At 41.5% G+C, this 22,548-nt stretch overlaps 1 protein-coding gene across 1 annotated transcript in view; it reads right to left on the bottom strand.

Annotated features, from left to right (window-relative positions):
• Tp53bp2 (tumor protein p53 binding protein 2) overlaps nucleotides 1–22,209 on the bottom strand; it is a 53,577-nt gene extending 31,368 nt beyond the window's left edge. The window contains exon 1 of the mRNA XM_048358114.1: nucleotides 21,900–22,209. Coding sequence (XP_048214071.1) covers nucleotides 21,900–21,926 — 27 coding nt within the window. The 5' untranslated portion in view covers nucleotides 21,927–22,209. The remainder of the gene's footprint in view (nucleotides 1–21,899) is intronic.
• Between the last annotated feature and the right edge of the window lie 339 nt (nucleotides 22,210–22,548).

The following is a 22,548-nucleotide window of genomic DNA, read 5'->3' as shown; positions in this document are numbered from 1 at the left end:
ACATTCAGGCTAATAGAAAATTAATTAACCAAAAATCATTCTCCTACTGAAATTAGACTATATGTATGCATGTATTCATTTTTTTTAGAACCTATTAAATTACAAAAACGGGTTTTGTTAATTTCTAATGCTGGAGAAACTAAGTGAAATAGCAAATTTCTTTTTTCTTTTTCTTTTTTTTTTTTGCCAGTCCTGAGCCTTAAACTCAGGGCCTGAGCACTGTCCTGGCTTCTTTTTGCTCAAGGCTAGTACTCTGTCACTGGAGCCACAGCGCCACTTCTGGCCAGTTTGTACACATGTGGTGCTGGGGAATCGAACCCAGGGCTTCATGTATAGAAGGCAAGCACTCTTGCCACTAGGCCATATTCCCAACCCGAAATAGCACATTTCTGGCAGTGATTCATGTCAGTAAATGCAAACCAATGATATCAGTATAGGAAAGAATATCTTCAAAGAGTTATCTTACTGTGCAAATTTATCTCGTAAAATAATTCTGAAAGAAGGAACACAGGCTATAACAGGCCAGAATACAGTATGAGGAAATAACTGAGTGTGAGTGGCTCATGCCTGTAATCCTAACTATTCAGGAGGCTGAGATCTGAGAATCAAGGCTCAGAAAGACTCTTTATCTCCAATTAACTAGAAAAAAGCCAGAACCGGAAGATGTGATTCAAGTGGTAGAATGTCAGTGGCTCAGTGAAAAAGCCAAAGGAGAGCATAAGGTCTTGAGTTCAAGCCCCAGTTCTGGCCACATACACACACACACACACACACACACACACACACACACACACACACACAAACCCAACTGTAACCCCTCTGCACATCACCCTTACAATAACAACTTTTAAAAATTTAAAGAAACAAATAACACTATTCTAAAAGTTTGGGGTTTAGAACAACAACCAAGCTGAGTGAGCAGGACACAATATGGCAGCAGTCACAAATTATGCCAAGAATCACTCAACTTTTTCTGCCAGCTTCAACTTCCCCTGAGACCCTAGAACGGAGAAAGCTGCAACAACCGGTTCTTCTTTGTGAAAAGGCTGTACAGTATCTGAGTAGAGATGATGATGGAAACTGGGGGCCAAGAGTTTGGTCATAATCAAAGGAGACATGCCAAGAAACAGAGCAGCAGTTGTGAGTTCTGGGGTTCCACAGCATACTGAAATCTAGTTTCCTTAAGGTAGCTCAAGCCTTCCCTTTCTGCCAACAACTCTCCCAACTCATGTAAACATCTATACTTACAAGATAACCCAGAAAAAATAAGAGGAAATACTGTAAAAACCATAAAAATGTGAAAGGGAGGGGCGAGAAAGCTGTAGAATTTCCCAGTATAAGCTAAGAAACTTTCCCAAAAATTATCTCAGGTTTTTTACATTCTGATCGGTGGTAGAGCATAAAGATATACAGTTCTAAGGCCTCAAATTTAGCCAACAGGACAACACTTAAACTGACAGTGGAAAAATCATGAAACCTTGACAACATCACTTGGAAAAAATAAAGATTAACCAAGTTCACAGAATTCTACCCTGCTGCTGCCCTGGCAAAAAAAAACACAACATACTTAATGATGGAAACAAATTCTTTACATGTAAGTATTAAAAGGTACTTCACCAGACTCCCCACTAGCAGCAAAACTTTCTCTGAAGTTTATCACTTTATGAACAGTACTGTCCTTGTTAATGAGACTGAAAGTGTTCATTAAATTACAGAATTACAGAATGGCTATCCATTATATACGCTAACCTGCACTGCATCAGCAAATACTATTATGTAACCTAACAGCACTGTACTTTAGCACACTTTGTCTTGCAGTGTACTCTGCCCTCTCCCAAACTTATACCAACTCTTAGACAAACAGAGCAGGTATTCTTTGCTCACTATAAATGAAGACCAAAAGACTCAGAGAAGTGATCTGGCTGCTGAAATGAGAAGGCCAGAGCATAATTTTATTTTTCTGATCTGTCATCTCTTCATGAAACTGTCCCTTCTAGCAAGACAAATCTTAGGAAATGTTTCACTTAACCACAGTCACCCAAACTTTTTAAATATAGACCTAGTCTTTTATTTTCTGAAAAACTGCTTCATTTACTTAAAAGCATAGCTACAAGTCAAAATGATGAGCTATGGGTCCTACCAAGGGATCCTTTCCCAAGGGTTATAACACTGGTCAGCCAGACAAGTGTATGAGCTGACTCCCTTTCTTCTCCAATGTATAAAGATCGGTTCTGTAGTGGTTTGAATAATTATTCTCAAACCTTTGATGCCCGGCCAGCAACGTGACATTTCCTGGGCAGATCTGATTTGAGCTCTAGATCCATGACTATTTAAGACTGCCCTAGAGAAATAAGGACACCTCTCTAAAACTCAGCTTCTTCATCTTCAAATGGAAGTCTGTAAGTTCCCTAAGTGTTTAATAAGCATCCATGTACAACACTGACAAAGTCCCAGGTGATCTTCTGGGACACACAGTTGCCCCATTCCCTTTACCGTCCCACATACTGCTTCCCCCACATTCTCCGCTCTAGTAGTATTCCCCTCACTGTCAGCAAACATACCAGACACGGTCCCACATCAGGCTCTGCACTTGTTGTTCCTGTTTGGAATGCTCTTCCCCATACGGCAGCATAGCTGACTTCATTTCCTCATGTTGTCATGCAATGGTCACCTTCTCATTTAGGTCTTCCTGGGCTGCCCCACCCCTATGCACTACTCCCAGGCTTTGCTTCCTCAAACCAGAGATATCACAGACATAGGTGAGAATTATTTGACTGTTTTTTTATGTGACTCTGCTCCCAGAATATGAGTACCATAGTCTTTGTTTCTACACAAAGGCATTTATCTTAGTTCAGGATTGTATCTTCAGCTCAAAGGAAAAAATAAGCACATGTGATACACATCTTGTGCATGCTACTGCATTTTACAGATGGAAACACTGAAGTGCAGAGAGATGAAGTGATTTGCTCCTGTCACACAGATAATTAAATGGCAAAGTGAAAGAAGACCGAAACCAGAGCCAGATTTCCTCCACAGCCCAAGCTTTCAACCCGTTATCTGCCATCACCTTCCTAGGCAGCACACAAGAATGGGCTCTCCTGAATTTGGACTACCTTGTGTCATTGCCACTAGGCCTGCCTTTTACAGTGATGTTTTTGCCCACAATATGCCATCTCAACTCTGATTTGTTTCATGGTAAGTTTTTTCACTGAGGTTTTGCTAGATGGTCTTACATGGAACACACAAAATCTATAAATTCTGATCTGAGTGGATCTTCTCATTTCTTCAGTTCACGCTCCACTATAGTCATGCTACTTTTGTCTCTTTCCATTCAGTCAACAGGTAGACATGATCTGCAATATCGTCTGTGTTTTTGTGTTCAAATAATCTTTGCTCAATAGCTATTACTGAATACACACAGTGCAAATTTCAGAGCGAGAGAAATAAAAGGCAACTGCTTTGTGGAGAGAAGCACAGGGATCCCACAGGAAGCATCCAGGAATTAATAGCTCAGACTGGCTCCTTCTTCCATTCTCCTACACTCTACTTCCTGTTCCACTGGACAAAGCCAAGGAGAAGCCAAGTAGCAAGAACACATATGGGAGTTGTCCTCTTGGCCACAAGGCAAGGCACAGAAAAGGAGAGGAGGAACTCAAGTGCCTAGCTCAGGTCTGGGAAATGAACACACCAAACTGAAGGAACAAATGGAAAGGCCCCATGCAAGAATAAAGTGGTCACTACAGAGGGAACAAGAGGGAAGGGCTATCTATGGAATATTAGCTCAATGTGGCAAGTAGAAGCCACATCTTTATGGACCAGAGATTCTAAAACTTTGGCAAGGACAGAGAGTTGTTAAAAAAGATTGCTGGCCCCATCCTGGAAGTTTCTAATTCAATGGATCTGGGAAAGAAAACGGGGATTCTCTATATCTAATAAGCTCTCAGATGGAGTAAACACTACTAGTCTAGAACCACACAGAAAACCACTATCTAAGACCATAACAAAGAATTCAGATTTTACATTATGAGATCATGGAGGCAAATTATTAGAGACAAAGTATATTAGCAGATGTCATGGGCTTGGAGAAAAGGAGAGCTTGAAGAGTGACTGCCCATGAACACAAGGCTGCTCTGTGGAGTGACAAACATTGAATAAGGGATAATTGCACAAGCCTGTGAATACACTAAAAGGCAGTGCGTACTTCAGACTGGTCAATTTTATTTATGGTAGGTGAATTATATCTCACTTTAGAAAAAAAATCAAATCATGGGAGGTTTGAATTGTAAAGTGATTTATTTCATTAAACATACACACACGCACACACACACACACACACACACACAAAAAGGGGGGGGGCAGTTACACAGGGAGTCTACAGGACAAGTAAGAAAGACCAGTTAAGAGATATATACAGGGGCTGGGGATATGGCCTAGTGGCAAGAGTGCTTGCCTAGGCCCTGGGTTCAATTCCCCAGCACCACATATACAGAAAATGGCCAGAAGTGGCACTGTGGCTCAAGCGGCAGAGTGCTAGCCTTGAGCAAAAAGAAGCCAGGGACAGTGCTCAGGCCCTGAGTCCAAGCCCCAGGACTGGTCCAAAAAAAAAAAAAAAGATATATACAGGCTGGGAATGTAGCCTAGTGGTAGAGTGCTTGCCTAGCATGCATGAAACCCTGGGTTTGATTCCTCAGCATCACATGAACAGAAAAAGCTGGAAATGGAGCTATGGCTTAAGTAGTAGAGTGCCAGCCTTGAACAAAAGAATCTAAGGGACAGTGAGCGCTCAGGCCCTGAGTTCAAGCCCCGGGACTGGGAGGGAGGGAGCGAGAAAGTGGAGAGAGAGGAGAGAGAGAGGAGTGAGATGGAGTGAGTGAGAGAGGAGAGAGAGAGGAGCAAGAGGGAGGGAGGGAGAGAGGAGGGAGAGGGGGAGAGAGAGAGAGCGAGCAGATGTGAGCTATGGTGGTAATGTGGACTGTAGGCAGAACAAGGATGGTGAAAAATGGCTAGATCTGAGTGATAGTCTGAAAGCAGAGCCAAGAAGGCTTGATTAAGAGACAGAATGTGGGCTGGGGATATGGCCTAGTGGCAAGAGAGCTTGCCTCGTATACATGAGGCCCTGGGTTCGATTCCCCAGCACCACATATACAGAAAACGGCCAGAAGAGGTGCTGTGGCTCAAGTGGCAGAGTGCTAGCCTTGAGCAAAAAGAAGCCAGGGACAGTGCTCAGGCCCTGAGTCCAAGGCCCACTGGCCAAAAAAAAAAAGACAGAATGTGAGATATGAAAGTGGACAGATATTAGAAATGAATTTAGATTAGTTGCCAATTTACTGAGATGAAGGAGGAACAGGTTGGAAAAGGGCCCACAGACAAGAACGTGTCACATTTCAGATACCTCCCAGACATTATGTACAGGTCCTAAGACTGAATGAGAGCAGCTAGTGGCAGAAGTTTTTATGCCTTGAGCTAGTCAAACACCCAGAAGTCCCATAAAGACAAAGAGTCATCACCATCACAAGAAAGAAAGGAGGAGGGAGGGAGAAAGAGGAAGAAAGAGACAGAGAGAGCCAGCCAGTGTTTCAGGAAGTAAGATAGGATCAACTGAGTCAAATGAGACTTAGGGGCCTAAGAAATGAAGGCTGAGTCATAGAATCTGAAAAGATGCTGTTGACTGCCTTTTAAATGGCCTGGTTGGAACAGGATTGAGAACCTGAGGGAAGAAAGGAGCACAGATAACCAGAACAGATAAGTCTTCTGAGGTGTTGTGCTTTAACACAGGTAGACAACATGGAGCCATACATGAAGGAGATGTATAGTGAAGACAGTGCCTCCTTATCATAAGATGGAATAAGCCTCTGTGCTCATCAACAGGTGAAAGGAAAAAGAAAATGTGCTCTGTATACAATGAAATTTTATTCAGACATAAAGAAGAACCAAAGTGTATCATCTGCAGGAAAATGGATGGAACTAGAGATCATGCTAAGTGAAATAAGCCAGACTCATCAATCATTGTGTATTTCCCATTATACATAGAATGTAAATTAAAGAGTTGGGGGAGAATAATGAAAGAGGGGACAGTGATCAAGATGCATTATACTCATAAACTGACATGATGAATTGAAACCCCTTTGTATAACTACTTAAAGATAATACATTTTTAAAAGAAAGGGAAATATAAAGGGGGACTATTTGAGAGACTGGAAGAGGAGAGGAACAAAAAAGTAATGGAGGGGTAAATTGATCAAAGTACACTATATATATGTATGAAAATGGCATAGTGATACCCATTATTTTGTACAATTCTTATATGCTAATAAACATTATTAAACACTTTCAAGAAAAACACATATGTATCTTGAAAGTCTACTACTTTAAAATGGAATGAAAGTTACTTCAAAGAACAAGGTAGTGGAACAAGCTACAGTATGGATAAACCTTGAAAACATTACTGGAAGTGGCAGATGCCAGACACAAAACTCTATCCATATAAAATGCTCAAAATATGTAAATCTACAGAGAAAAAAATGAATAAATGGTTTTAGGAGCTAGGGGCAGAGGGAGGGAAGGATGGGGAATGTTTAACCTTTAGGAATTAGTGGTGATGGTTTGCACAGCCCTGTGAATATATTGGAAACCAATTAAATGTACTTTTTGCGGGGGAGAGGGCAGGGAAGCTGGCACCAGGACTTGATCTTATGGGCTACTACTTGAGCCATATGTCCAGCCTTCTTTTTTTGCTATTTAATTGGACAAGGAGTATAGCAGACTTTCCTGCCTAGGCTGGCTTTGAATTGAGATCCTCCAGATCTCAAGCTCCTGGGTAGTAAGGATTACAGGCCTGAAGTACCAGCACCCAGCTGAACTATACACTGTCTGAACTGTACACTGTTTATGGGTGAATTTTGGTATGGGAACTGTAACACAATTTTTTTTAAAAAGGAACTCATTGCATGCTCAGTATATGCAAAATATAAAAATCTCCTAAGGAGAAAATTTACTCACAGAACAACTAGAGAATAGTTTAGTATAAATTATATAAAACTATACATAAAATAAAATTTTGAGGGGCTGGGAATATGGCCTAGTGGCAAGAGTGCTTCCCTTGTATACATGAAGCCCTGGGTTTGATTCCCTAGCACCACATATATAGAAAATGGCCAGAAGTGGCACTGTGGCTCAAGTGACAGAGTGCTAGCCTTGAGGAAAAAGAAGCCAAGGACAGTGCTCAGGGCCTGAGTCCAAGGCCCAGGACACAAAAATAAAATAAAAATAAAAAAATAAAAATTTGAGCATGAAAAGTTAATGTGGCCTGAAGTAGACTGAGGTTTCAGTAATGAAGTGTAAACTAATGGAAAACATAAGGAAACAATTCTTTAAACTCTGCAGTACTTCCAAAATATCATCTTATCTTGATTTTTTTTTTAAACCATATATTAGCTATATAAGGGGGGAAGGACGGTAGTTCACTGTGACACTTCCATATATACAATGTACCCATGGCTTCTTTCCCACAAGGAAGCAAGCAAAATGATGTTTCCTAGAGCTAAATCTTCTGGGAACCTGTGTTAAGAAACTGACTTTCACCTACTCAAGTCACTGATACGCTTCTGGGAAACCTTGATGTAAATTATTTCCATCAAGAGTCTACATCAGCCTTTCAGGCACAATCAGGTCTCAGGACAATAAGTCACTGGGCTTTGGGAAATGCTCCCAATATGTATAGAACAAGTAGCAACAGGAAAGATGCTTGTCGGACTGGGAATACGGCCTAGTGGTAAAGTGCTCGCCTCCTATACATGAAGCCCTGGGTTCGATTCCTCAGCACCACATATATAGAAAAAGGCCGGAAGTGGCCTAGTGCTGTTTTTTTTTTTTTTTTTAATTTTCCAAGTTGAAATATTTGTAAAATAATTTGCACCTTAAAGAGCACATTTAATATAATGACTAATACTTGTTTCTACTTCTTATTGCCACCAATCTCAAGAAAAATAAACTCAGGAGAAGATAAACCAACCCTAACATTCTGCATAGTCCTTTATGCCAAAGTCACATTCATTCGTGGACTTTCAGAAGTCCAAGAATATAAATCTGATGTTGAATTCCACAAGTCCAAGGACACAGATAATTTTTATTTAAAAAGAATAAGTCATAGATTTATTTTACAGTTCCATTGTTATAGTCCATGTACTCATGGTAACTATTATGTCATTGATGTAAGAAGTAATTCACTTTCAAAGAGACATTATTGTAGATTAAAATTTAAATGACTTCTCCAAGAGGAAATACAAAAAGAAAATTGGCTAGAGCATTTACAAGAAATTTACTTTGAGTCAGAGACTCAAGTTGATTCATCTGATTTTAAAAGTCCTATGAAGCTCTACAGAAAGAAAAAAGGAATTTCAGTTGAAGATGTGATACGGCCAGGAAATAAAGCTCTGTTGTGCTAACATTTCCAAAATTGTCACCTATGAAAACTCGAGTGTACCTAATGTTTACTTAAGAGAAAAACATATATACCTTGAGAAACTGTCCTTTAAAAAAAAAAAAGAACAATCGATTAAAAGAATACCACAAATCCTCCTCAAATTCTACAACTCATAGAAAACTCCTCTAAGACCTCAAAGTATGCCAGTAGTGAGGTTTGAAAAAAGCCCCTGGGGGCAGGAGGGAGGGTCCTGAGTCTGGGAGCCCCTCAGTGAAAAAATCCATGGGAGCTAGCCTTTGTCTTTATATTTTGTTGTATCCTCATGAAGGAAGGCTCCAGACTGCTTTCTGGAGGAGAATGCCACCAAGTTTCCTTTACCTTAGCAGAGCATAGCAGAGCATAACTCAGCTGGTCCCTTAACACTGACACAGACAATGGTCAGCGGTTAAAGTGCTTGCCTAGCTGTGCCAGGGCCAGGGTTCCACCCCCTGCATCAAGCACACACAAAAAGCAAAGAAAAAGCAACATCAAACAGAGCTCCTTTCAATCTCAAATTCACACACACCAACATTTATCCCAACCAAAGAGATCTAGAAACTAGATCCAAACCATCCTAGTCTTCTGGGACATTCTGCCTCCTGCTCCTCACAGGGGAACTGGCTGGCTGCTCTGTTCCCATGGCCACTCTGTCTTCAGGAAATGCCCATGGGGTGGGTTGCTCAGGCTCCCTACCATGGGCATGCTCTGCTCTGGTTGCAGGTGAGGCTGCCATTCCTGTGTAGGAAGTAAAGTATGATGCTCAGGATCCTCAGCCCAAACTTACTTTTGTCCCCAGATTTTGAGTAGACAGCCAACAAGGAACCCCAGACACATTCCACTTTGAGTCCTTCTCTTGGAGACATTCTCCAACCTTCCCAATGATGGGTTCCAACTTGGTTACTAAAGAATCAATGCTCACAAAGGTTTGACATGCTGTCCAAGCCCTTTGTCCCACCTACTTTACTTGAGGCCACTGAACTGCTTTTTTAAATCACCACCCATTTCCATGAGTGATATCCATGCATGGCCTGGTTTCTATCATGGCATACTTTCTGCATACATGCATAGTGTCTACCAGCCAGATATGGGTTAAAGCAAAATCATAAATTCATACCCTGTGGATTTTTTATATCACAAACTATTCCTTTGGTCACTTAAAACAAGTTAAAATTGGAGTACCAACAAAATATGTAATACTAAAGATATGTAATCTTTAGTATTAGTTGGAACAATATTCTATAAATTGTAAGGAATGTCCTGATTTTCCATTCACTAATTAACATTTGGGTGGGGGAGAATACAGCAATTTTGGTTAACTGGAGCAAAATGTCATTATATACTGAAAAACACAAGCTACCTGCTGGTCACAGCTGTCTGGTAATCTAACCACTGCATATATGTAGACAGGCCAACAGTAACCTCTGTACTGAGACTTCCAGGCATGTCAGTTTATCCAAGCCAGCCACTCTAAAGATGAGCCTGATTCTGCAGCTTTCTCAATTCTAACTCCTGACTTTAAGGTCTTTGATTCACTAGTCCGTTAACGTTTATTGAGCACTGATTACATATGCAGTTTAGGTGATGAGAATACAGTGATGAGAAAGCTTGCCTTTGTGGGGCAGAAAGAAGAGAGAGTACTCTATAAAGTGATGTGATAAGAGAACTAGGAAAGAGAGGTGAGGTGGACAACTAATTATGATAAGAAAGAGCCAGCCAGTCTAGTGGAAGACATTCCATGAAAAGGCCCTGCAGCAGGAAAGAGTAGAGAACTGAGAAGAAAAACCTAAATAACCCATACTTTCCCCTTCACTTGTCTTCCCAGAGTAGCTTATCTGTTTCCTAGGCACTGTACCTTAGTGCTGTAAGTCATCCTGCCCTAGGATGATTCAGAGGCCATAAAACTTCCTCCAGTCCTCAGCTATAAAAACATCCATCTCCAGAAGTAAATGCTCTCTTTGCCTCTGTGCCCACCGCTCACTCCGCCCCTGTTCCAACCACTCCCCCTTCCCCAATCTACTCAGACTTACCCAAAACAAATCTGCAACATGTATCTATCCAAGTGCACTAAAGATACTCTGAGTGAGAGTCAAAAGTCCTGTAGAAGATGGGGACCTTCACAGAACACAAGAACAAGACTGTTGGTACTTTGCATCAAGAAACATTTATCCATAAATGGTGTGTGGTATTTGTTCAAAGGGAGCTTTTCTGAAGCAATATACTGTCTCAAGTGACAACGTGTTCCAGCCTATTTGAAGATAAATGTAAGAAATGTTTTCTTTTTCTTTTTTACTTATTTATATTTTTGGTGGCCCAAAGTTTGAACTCTAGACTTCTATCATTTGAGTTACACTCCAGCTGAATTTAGATAGGTCTCCAATTCCAAACTCATCTTCCAAAGTAAATCATCTTGACGATACTCAGCTTTCAATGGCTATCAGAAATAATCTACAAATAAATTAAAGATCTAAAAATATGACTTTAATAATGGATTCTTGCCCTGCACAACTATTTCATAAGATTAATGTTGGTATGCTCTCTCCTAACCTAAGCCATGCTACCTGTGTGTGTGTGTCTTACTTTATATACAAATGTTGTTCTATACTGTATTCTGGTTTTCAATTTCATTCACTAAGAACTCTATTTTAAGATGCTATGAGTTAGCCAATACATTGCTTCTAGTTCTTTCCTTTCTACCCACCACTTCACAATGGATGTGAAGGCAAGGACTACCAGCACCAAAGAAAAGTTAAAAAAACAACAAACATATCCATTCATAGCTTAACAATATTGATTATATCCATACAACAGTGCAAACACTATGATAAATGCTAAGAACATAGAGACGAAAAAGCATGGGGCACCCACACCTTGAAAGAGCTTACAGAGCCATGCCATACGAGAACTTCCTAACGGTACACCTAAGGTCCAATGAAAACAGAAAGACGCAGAATGAAAGCAATTTCCGGAAATACTACTGAGTCGGGCATGGTGGTGCTCACCAGTAAACCCAGTACTCAAGAGAATCCTGGGTTGTGTGTTCAGGGGATCCCTGAACTAAAAACCTAAAAATGAATAAGAGAACACACACAAGGGCTGGGATGTAGCTCAGTGGCAAAGCACTTGCCTAGCAAGTGCAACATCCTGGGTTTGATCCCCAGTACCAAAAAACAAAAAAGACAACACACACACATACAAACACACACAGATGGCAAAGTTCAATAGAGTATAACAGATCACGAGGAGCAAAATGCAAGAAAGAAGTGTAATTTCCCAAGTTAGCACCATGGAATCATCAGAGACATGTAGGGAGCACTACACAGTTCTCCCCACAACGTGAGGAACAAGTCTAAGAAAGGCTGAGGGAAACAGTGACCACACACCCTTCTGCAGGCAGGCTACTTCTCTGCCATTGCAGCACAGCAAAACTACCGATTCTGGTACTGAGTTTTTTGGCCACTCCATTCCATAATATGGCTGACGCTTCTAGAACGGAAATATGTCCTTGAAACAAAAAAGCTGAAATTCTACTGGGCTAGATAACAAAGAAGCATGGCATCTAGTGAAGAAATTTCCTTTTATGCCCATCAAAGTCTGTCTTAAAAGAAATCTGGAGAGGGAATAAAAAAAACAGAGTGGGTAAGAAAGACCACCATGGCAGCACAATGCTTAAGGGGTTGAAGAAGCAGTAAACAGCAGAGTATTTCTCCAGCTGGAAAAAGAAGGTATAAGGCAGATGTGATCTGAAGCACCAGGACTGAAGACAGGGCATGAGTATACAACAGCTGCAGGAGAAAACAGGAAAAGGAGTTAAGGTAACACTCGTACCTCTGGCTACTGAAAAACTGTACAATCCTACTACTTCAACAAATGTTATCCAAAATAGTCCCCTCTTTTCAGGAAACAACTCATTTTTTAATGACCTACATCTAACAATTGCCATCTAGATCATTTTTGTAATTCAAAAGAACATGCACATAAAGACCAGTTTCTAAAATTAAAGCAGGATCTGGTCTGATTTTCTTCAATATCCAAAATGAAGGCAGCATTGGCTTTTAAAAAAGAAAAATGTCAAAGAACACTTAGGTGGAACAAGTAGCTGGAAGACTTCACAGAGCAGAGTGGTTATGAGTCAAAAGTAAGTTGTTGGGGCTGGGAATATGGCCTAGTGGCAAGAGCGCTTGCCTCCTACACATGAAGCTCTCAGTTCGATCCCCCAGCACCATATATATGGAAAACGGCCAGAAGGAGCGCTGTGACTCAGGTGGCAGAGTGCTAGCCTTGAGCGGGAAGAAGCCAGGGACAGTGCTCAAGCCCTGAGTCCAAGGCTCAGGACTGGCCAAAAGATAAAAATAAAAAGTAAGTTGTTGTAAAGCATAAGGCTCCTTTAAGAAACCTGATACGCCTTCTGTGAAAACACAGTGACAGACTTTCTCTAAGGCTTAAATTTAAATTGCCCTGTGTAGTTCTTCAGGGCTCTCAGATTAAGTTTAAAGGATGGGTTTTCCCTTCCATCCACAGGATAGGAGCTTGTGGCAGAGATCGTCCCCAATCCTGAGGCTCACCAGTCACTTAGAGCAAATCAGTAGAGCATGATAACAGATTGAGTCCTAAACCAATTCTTCCCAACAGCTGGGCATAAATACCTATTTTCAACAGCTGGTTCCATGGACTTTCCTATGGTGGAGTTGTAAGCCTATGTCTTTCACATTGGTGCCTCATGGACACATTAATCTTAGAACAAAGCAAGCTTTCCTAGTCAAGATTATGCTACTCTCCAACCTAGAACAATTCCAATGTCTACCCCATTCCTTCTTATGTCACCCCACTCTTTCCTGTGGCCAGAGAAAATCTATATGCTAACAACTCTTTTACTTCATTCATTTCCTGCCACTCCTCCCCTGCCAACTAAGCTGGCCTTCCTAGCCTCCCTAGTCCAGTGCTTCCTCTACCCCAGTCCCTAGGAATTCTGCCCTATTGAAATGCACTCCCTGCACATCTCTAAGGACTGACTGCAGCTTACCATGCAGGTCCAGCTGAAATGTCACCTTCCTGACCACCTAATGTATACCGATCATCTGAGCCTGAGTCCTTCTTTAACTCTCTGTTTTCATTTATTTCCTGTCTCCCTCACCCAGAAGCTCCATGAAAGTTAAGATCCTCAGCGTTGTGTTACTCTTTTCTATACCCATGACACTTAGAACAGGGACAGGAACACAGTGGACATCACTAAACATTCATTCTCCAGGTGATATCCCAAAATAGATATCAGAAAACAATCAACAAGAAAGTGAAGAGATAGGATTTGACATGATTTCCTCTGAGATAAATTCCTAGCGTAATCCTACTGAATTTGTGTGACTACTCACGGCACAAACAGCCCTGAAGCTGCAGGTGAAATGCCTGCTTCAGGTCCTCTGGCACCATCCAAACAACTGGAAATGGCTGGGGAATGAGGGCAGCAATGATCTCCCAGCAGACATTCTTCTCTCTGTTTCTCCAATCTCCTAGCACCCTATTCCAGCTCTGCACCTTTCCTTCCTACCTTCCATCATTGCCCTCAAGCCCTACTTAAACACACAACAGCAAAAAGGAGGATTGTTTAATATCCCTTGTACAAAAGCTAATTCCCCAAACCCTTTCACTTTCCCTGTAGCTGGGGAAGATCTGAGATCTCTCTAGTAATATGAGTTAGGAGAAGAAAAAAGAAAAAAAAAAAAAAACCATCACAGGGAGTTTCTTTGCCCACAGGAAGGTATCACCACAGGGCTTGACCAATGTTCTCTTCAGTTTGGATTTAAACCACCAGAAGATGTCTGTTTTCCTTTTCTACTTCAAAAGTAGTTAGTTATAGTCTGAAGTGCAACCTTTGAAGGTATTTTATCAAGACTGATTGTTCTGCAAAGATATCTAAAAATACTATAACCCAGGCATTTGTGATCTTGAACAGAGTATGTGTTTGCATCTGGACCTGGCTCAAATCTCATTTCAGAAAAAAGACCAAGAGCAAATTACTTAAACCCTCTAAGCTTCAAATTCTTTATCAGTTAAGAATGGGTAGCTCTATTTCACAGTGTGGTAAGGGGATCAAATAAGACAACCAAGAGAAATATCCAGTAAAAGCCCTTGGCCTTGAAGTTAGAAAGCAAAGCTTCCAGCCCCACTGGGGGTTTCAAATAGTTTCTTCCACAAAGGAAGATCCACAAACTGCCTTAACCTTATTTCACTATTAGTAGCTCAAACTGGTATATTTATTATTTTTCTATTTTTCCATGCTTGTGCCCCCAGGGATACTGAAACCTAAATAAATCTACATAAAGAAGTACTGCTATAAATCTGATTCTAGAAAAATAAATGATGTATGTGTTCAAAAGTTCACTACTCACCAAGAAAACGAGAATTTTCATTAAGAATTTGGTTCTATTATCATTCAAATTGACTTTTATGCCCCAAGTGGCACTGTGGTTCAAGAGGTATTGTGCTAGCCTTGAGCAAAAAGAAGCCAGGGACAGTGCTCAGTCCTTGAGTGCAAGCCCCAGGACTAGCCAAAAAAAACCACAAAAACCTTTCTTCTTTCTCATTGTCTCATTGTTTAGAATCTGCCTTTCAGAAGTGAAGCAGTAGCTCAAGTGGTAGAGTACCATTCTTGAGCAAAAAAGGTGAGAGAGAGCTCCTTGGTCCTACGTTCAAGTCCCAGTACCAGCACAAAAATAAGTAAATTAAATAAGATATGCCTTTCTCCCATAAGACAATTTTCTTCTAATAAGTCCGTATGATCAGTGTTTTTGCTCTGCCTCCTAAATACTTTCTGCTCACCTGAAAGATCTCTTAAGGACCAGAACTTCTCCGTGGTTTACCCCAGAGAGATGTACAATTTTCAGGTTTCACCTACCACTCCAACCTAAGCATACATTTCATACATAGTCACACTATCTATGTTTTCTTTTCTCAATTCCAACTGATTAAAGAAAAATGTTCTCTGCAGTACCTAGCACGCTATCAAAACACAAGTGTTTAAACAGTGTTTGGCTGTAATAAATGGTATGAGCTAAGAGTTCCCTGAATTCCTAAGTTCTTATATTACATTCCTATTCTTTGAGATACCTGCTGGTTTACAATACACGATGAGAAATACCAACAGCATGTATTGCTAGTTCCTCCATGTAAGCGAGAGAACCTGTACTACTGAGCATCAAGACCTGCTCAGAGTTAATGTTAAATCAGCTTTAGAAAGGCATTTTAAGGAGTGCCACACACTTGGGAGATTACCAAAAAATGATAGTCACAGTATTCCTTAAAAGCTTCACAATAGAAAGTTTTGTCTTACTGTTTTTACTGTCTTTTGGGGGGGGCGGGGAGAGAAAAAAAGGGGAAGAGTTGTTCCTAGGAGCAGTACATGAAAAAATGACATTGTTCAAAAAAGAAATGTACTCATCACCTGACTTATGAAACAGTAACCCCTCTGTACATCACCTTTATAGTAACAATTTTAATAAAAAAGAAAAATAAATGAGTGACCATGTTCCTCCCAGATAAGGAAATTCTCTTTAATTCTGAAACCACAAGTAAATGCATTTTAAGTTTCTTTACAAACTCTAAACGTGGTTTCTCTGAGATAAACAAAAATACAAAAAAAAACCTCAAATGTGTTACCTATTTAATTAATATAATCAAAGTCATAAGGCAACAAGGCTACAACACATGAAATGTGAGCTATTTTGCATATTTTTAAAAAGCAGATGACTTAGCAACTTTTGAGAACTACAATTATTAAAAAAAAGTAACTTAACAACCTAAACTTTATTCTGAAATAAAACCTGATCTAAGCTAACTTTCTACATTACTATTCAACAGCAAAGAATTCTTACAGAAGACATCATAATCATATAATTGCAGTGTTCTGCATCTGTAACTTGAAAGATTTTGCTTTTCAAATACAATTTCCATTTGGAAAATATGTACAAAGCTTTGTTGAGTCAAGATCAGCCTCAGTAAAAAGTTCCTAAGTTCCATCTTAACCAACAAAAACCTGTCATTTCTGTCATTCCACCTACAAAGGAGACATAAGAAGATCAACATCTAGAACCAGCTAGGATTTAAATACGAGACTGAAAATTCAAACTCCAGTACCCCAAAAGAAAACACACCCTAGATGCCCCTCAGTAAAGGAATGGCTCAAGAAAATGTGGTATATATACATAATGGAATCCTATGCTTCCATGAGAAAGAATGACATCGCCCCCATTTGTAAGGAAATAGAAGGACTTGGAAACAAAATCACATTAAGTGAAGTAAGCCAGATCCAAAGAAACATAGGCTCCATGGTTTTCTTCATTTGTAATAATTAGTATGTCTAGGGTAGTCCTAGCAGAGGATCGCAATTGCTCAATAGCTATGTACATATGACCATATAAAATGATGCTAATGGAAATGAACTCCAAGATATGGAGACAAGAGGTTTTTCTTTGTTGTTGTTGTTGTTTTTAATATACTATATTTACTTATTTCTTTTTTCTTTCCTTTTTCCCCTTTGGTTTATCTCCTGCTGTCACTGTTTTTGATTTCGGTCCCCCGTGTCCTATATTTATTTGATTTGGGGGAGGGAAGGGAAAACACAAAATGGTGAGACAAAGGACAAAGGGTGAACCAATGCAACAGAGATACTCACAAGATACTATGTTGGAAATGAACTTTACAGCTTGGTGGGGAGGTGGGGGAGAATGGGGAAAAAAGGAGGGAGGGGGCAACAATGTTCAACAAGTAATGTCTTCATCACCTTGCCAATAAAATTAAATTTTTTAAGCACAAAAAAGGTTGAATTTTGAAAATGAAGTATTTAAAGAAAAATTATCAGATACAGAGTTGTACAAGTTACACAAAGTCCACCCATAGAAATAAAAAAAAATCTACTGATTATCAAATTGTTAAAAACAAAAATATACAATATCCCAATTAGATTTTAAAACATCATTTAAAAAAAATCACATCTCTATATGCTGATAGGTAAAATGGGCCATACATTTTCAAAATAAGCCATGATATGGGCTGGGGATATAGCCTAGTGGCAAGAGTGCCTGCCTCGGATACACGAGGCCCTAGGTTCGATTCCCCAGCACCACATATACAGAAAACGGCCAGAAGCGGCGATGTGGCTCAAGTGGCGGAGTGCTAGCCTTGAGCGGGAAGAAGCCAGGGACAGTGCTCAGGCCCTGAGTCCAAGGCCCAGGACTGGCCAAAAAAATAAATAAATAAATAAGCCATGATAATAAGTTCATTTTGGCTCTTTAAAATAAGCTATTATAGCTGAGTGCCAGGTGCCTCACACCTATATTCCCACCTATCAGGAGACTGGAGGATCATAGTTCCAAGACAGTCCAGGCAGACAAATACAAGATACTTTTATCTCTAATTAACCAGCAAAAAGCTAGAAATGAAGGTGTGGCTCAAGTGGTAGAGTAGAAAAAGCTTCCAGCCTTGAGAAAAAAAAATATCTAATAGGCAACAGTGCAAGGACCCAGTACCAGCAAATAAATAAGATATTCTTTTCTGGAAACTATTGCCTATTTAGAGTTTGTGTAAAGACACTGAATTTTATTGCATGTTCTACAGTCACCATTGAGCACATGAGAATAACAGAATTAAAATTAATTTCTTCATGTTCGGTCCCCTGGTGCCATTAGCCCCATTTGCAGTGCAGTAGCCTCATAGGGTGGATGACTATTATACTGGATAATACATATGCAGAACATTTCTAGTATAGGCATACATGAGCCAAGTACATGTCATTTCTAACCAACAAGTGACACAAATTCAAGCCTTCTGGTGGTCTACTGTATTTGGCCCAAATACAGTGTGTCATTTTTTATAAGATTTTGTGGGGTTTTTTTTAATCATTTCAGAAGCAGGTACAGTAGGGATTTTCATATAATTATTATCTGAAAAGAGCAATGAATGCTTTGAAAGTTAGTCAAGCACTAACTTCAAAACATACTTTGGTTGGAATCTAACACTCCACAAAATAAAAGCAATTTTTAAAAAGACACCTAACATAACTCAAATGGCTGAAAAAGTAACTCTGGACAAATGTCTCCATCTGAAAAATCAAACGCAATGGCATTGAATACTCCAGAGCATACTGTCAAAGTACAAAAAATAGTTCTTTTTTGTTTTTTGAAGAAAAATAGGGGTGAAATATAAATGATTAATCGGTTTCTCCTCACTCAGCTATAGAAACATCATAGAACCAGAGGTACTAAACATGGCAGGTATCTGAAAATGAGAGTAATTATCAGTGCCTCTGAAGTACCCTATCATTATCTCTATTGTAGTCTGCAGAGCTTGCCTATTTATTTTTAGTTACCCTACTGAAATGCATCTTCCACTTCTGGTTTGGGGTCCAATTATCACTTCATGTCCTACTTTACACCACTTGACTCTGTGCTATTTGGTGAGAAAACATGAACACAAGTTATTTGCACATTCTTAATATAATGCTTTTCAAAACAAATCAGAGAATGCATTTAGTACTACAGAACTGTACATTTAAATGTGGTTAGAATGGCCTGAGTACATGGTCCAAGTAGTAAAGCACCTATCTACCTAGGCAGTGCAAGACTCTGAATTCAAATCCCAATACAATCCCCCCCCCCCACACACACACAAAGGGCTAGAATGGGAAATTTTAAAATCACACACATACACACACACATACACAATTTTTAAAAAGTGTATCAAGGCAATTAGCTATATTCTGAGATTCTCATCTTTGCATACTAGGCGTGCTTTTCCTGAGAAAAATGGTAGGGTTTCCCAAAATAATAAACACAATAAAACCTTATTTGTGTTAGAATAAGAACCCAATCATATTAAAAGCTAAAGATACCAACCAAGATAATTTTTTTAATTATCTTTAGTTTACAAAAAAAAAAAAAATTTGGTCCAAAACCAGAACTCAAACTGGGTACCAGATGCTTTCACTCATTAATGCTCTACCAACTGAGCCATGCCTCCAACCCACAAAGAGGATTTCAATTCAACATGCATCTTAGTCAACATTACCTGCCATCACCACCCTCCCTCCCCCCCCCCCCCACCAATCATTCTCCTACCATCTCTCCTAAGGCCATCCATACCCTAGTTACCTGGTTTCATCTTCACTTAATGACTTTTTCTCCCACCCTTCCTTTCTCCAGTCAACTGTCTCTCCTCCCCCATACCTCCCTCTTTGACAAAACATGTTTCAAATTCCAGGTATTTGTTTTGTTAAACTGTAACTTAGTTGTTTAAAGCAGTTACACCATTGGAATACTCCCTGTGTATATGTTCCCCTTAGTTTAATGTATGCTTGTGTGTGTATATGTAGGTGTGTATGTATATATGCGTGTATATATACACACGCATATATACACACACACACATATATATATAGCATGTAGGCATGGGGCTTGAATTTAAGACCTTGCATCCCATTTGGCTTTTGTGCTCAAGGCTGGTGCTTACTATCTGAGCCATACCTCCACTTCCAGGTTTTTGCTGGTAAATTGATGATAAGAAAATAGTTTCAAGGGTTTGGAGTGTAACTTAAAAGAGAGCACTTGCCTACCATGTGCAAAGACCCTGGTTCCACCAATGGAAAATATTTTTTTCAAGAATCCCAAATACCACAGTCCAAAGGTATATATAACATGAATAAAATAACATGAATAACATTAATTTTTTCATATTTTTGTGTATCACAGCATAAGAATCTCCAGTTTAACCAAGCTACTCATTGAGGCGGTTTTTATCTGAAGTATTCCAAGCTAGGGGCTGCAACTGTACCTCTAATCATCAAAAACACCCTAACTAGAATTACCATCCCATCCTCATTTGGGAAAAACAAAACAAAAAGACTGTGGTCACTAAGGTAGTAGGACCTGTTCAATCTTAAAGGGGGTTAGTCTGACTTCAAAGTATGTGAGCCTGACACCAAAACACATCAAGTCTGTTAAGATTCTAGTCTGACATCAGAAAAGCAATCAGAAGAACCATATTCATGAACTGAATTTTGTCTCAAGAAGTCTGATGATATGGTAGTAGTTGAGGGAAGGAAAACCTCCCTACATTTAATAAAAAATCCCATGGGACACCTTGATGTAGAACTAATATTTAAAGAAGAAGCTATACCACAACAAACACCTGTTCTCTCTTCCTTCTGTTTTGTTGTTGCTGTTGTTGGTTTGGTTTGGTTTTTTTAGGACAAAATTCACAGGCAACCTGCAAAAAGCAATTTCATGAAGAAGAAGTGTAAAATTCAAGGGACAAAAAAGCCTAACAAAACCCTTCAACCTTGCCCACGGTGCAGATTTTAATATTGAGCATTCACACCATAAACCTAACTTCATAAGCAGAGTATGCAAAAATGCTTTTAACAATTCCAAGTTCCTTGATTCCTAGCAGGGCAACCTACCCCAAATCAATCCAAACCACTTAAGAGTTTAATCAAGTTATGTGTGTCCAGTATGTTTGAGTTTAGGTGGTCCACCATGACACAAGTAAGGGAGCCAATGTGCGCGGTGGGGGTCAGGGAGAACTATCGCTTCATTGCACAGGTTCTACAAAAGCGAAATGAAGGTTTGTTTGTTGTTCCTTTGTTTTGAGCAAATGGAGCCATAAAAACACGGGATTGCTGAGCCTGCTTCCGTGGGAAAGGAACATAATGCAATTTCCACGAGGCGACGCGCTAGCAAACCCTGTAGAAGCCACAGCCACCCGCCAGATTTCTGCGCTCGCTTAAGAAAAGGAGACATTTCGGTAACGCCTCAAGCCTACAGATCACCTGTGACCGGGAGGACCCGTCAAATGCCGGCGGAGCACCTGAAGAACGCGCTAATCCTCGGCCGAGGACGGGGCGGGGAGGAGGGGGGGGGGACTCGGGTCGGACCTGGACACCGACGTTCTGTGCCGGAGGACGACAACTTTATACAGAGGTTGCATCTGCTACAACGCGTGTCCACGAAGGGACAAGAGCGACCGGGCTGCACAGTCCGGGATCGAAAGTCACCCCAAGGTGCTGCTTCGCTCCGGTAAAAAAAAAAAAAAAAAAAAAAGTTTAAACAATGGGAATAATATAAGCACAGGCTCCCCAACTCTTGACCTTCAAGAACCACAAAAGTCAGGTTTCGGTCGACAGAAGTTTCAAGGGGCGACTCCACCCGCGGCTCAACTAACTCCTGGGTATTTGGCGGGGGGGGGGGGGGTGTCTCCCAGGGTACCGCCAAGCCTCCACGCCAAGAGTCTGGAAGGCTGGAGTTGACGCCGGGCCCCTCCTGAAACTCTGGGGATTCGGGTTCCCCGGCCCCAGGGACAGCCCCGCACGCGACGCGGACCGCCTCCGCCCCCCCCCCCACCGCGCGCACTTCCGGGCCCGACGTCGCGGTCCCCGGCAGGCCCACCCGCTTACCGGCATCATTGTGGATCCGAACCGCATGGGAGCGGGTGGTCGACCCGCCGCCCAGCCGAGCGGAGGCACCCGGGGAGGGGGGCGCGGGGGAGGGGAGCGAAGGCGAGGCCACGCGCGACGCGGCGGACCTGTTGCGAGGCTGCAACGTGCGGGTCTCCTGGGGCAGGGGGGGCTGGGATGCCACCGAGCCCGAGTTCCACCCTTGGACGAGCCCTTCCGCCCCCCGCGACGAACGCGGCTTTGTCTCCACACGGCTGGCCACAGCCCAGGGTTCGCTCGGTCCCTCCGAAACAACTAATCCCAGCCAGGCCCCCGCGGAGCTGCGCCGGCCACGCCCCCCGAGCCGGCCACGCCCCTCGCGCCTGCCCCGCCCGCGGCTCGTCGGGAGGCGCAGGCGCAGACCTGCCGGTGGGCGGGACACGACGCTTCGCCATTGGCCGAGAATGCCGTCGGGGGCGCGCGGTGGAGAGGGACGCACTTTCTGGCGGAACATGAATGCTGGTAGGCGGAGCCCGGGGAGAACCACAAACGCCCAAGACAACAAATGAGCCCGAGGCCGCGGCCCTCGCCTGCTTGGGCTTCTGCTTTGGGCGCGGGAGTTGAATGCCTTCGGACCTGTGGGCTGTGTGGAGTTGACTGCCGGCGGCGC

The sequence above is a fragment of the Perognathus longimembris genome, chromosome 11 (genome assembly GCF_023159225.1).
Source record: "Perognathus longimembris pacificus isolate PPM17 chromosome 11, ASM2315922v1, whole genome shotgun sequence".
Classification (NCBI taxonomy): domain Eukaryota; kingdom Metazoa; phylum Chordata; class Mammalia; order Rodentia; family Heteromyidae; genus Perognathus; species Perognathus longimembris.
Note: the sequence above shows the minus strand (reverse complement) of the source record. Positions and strands in the feature narration are given on the sequence as shown.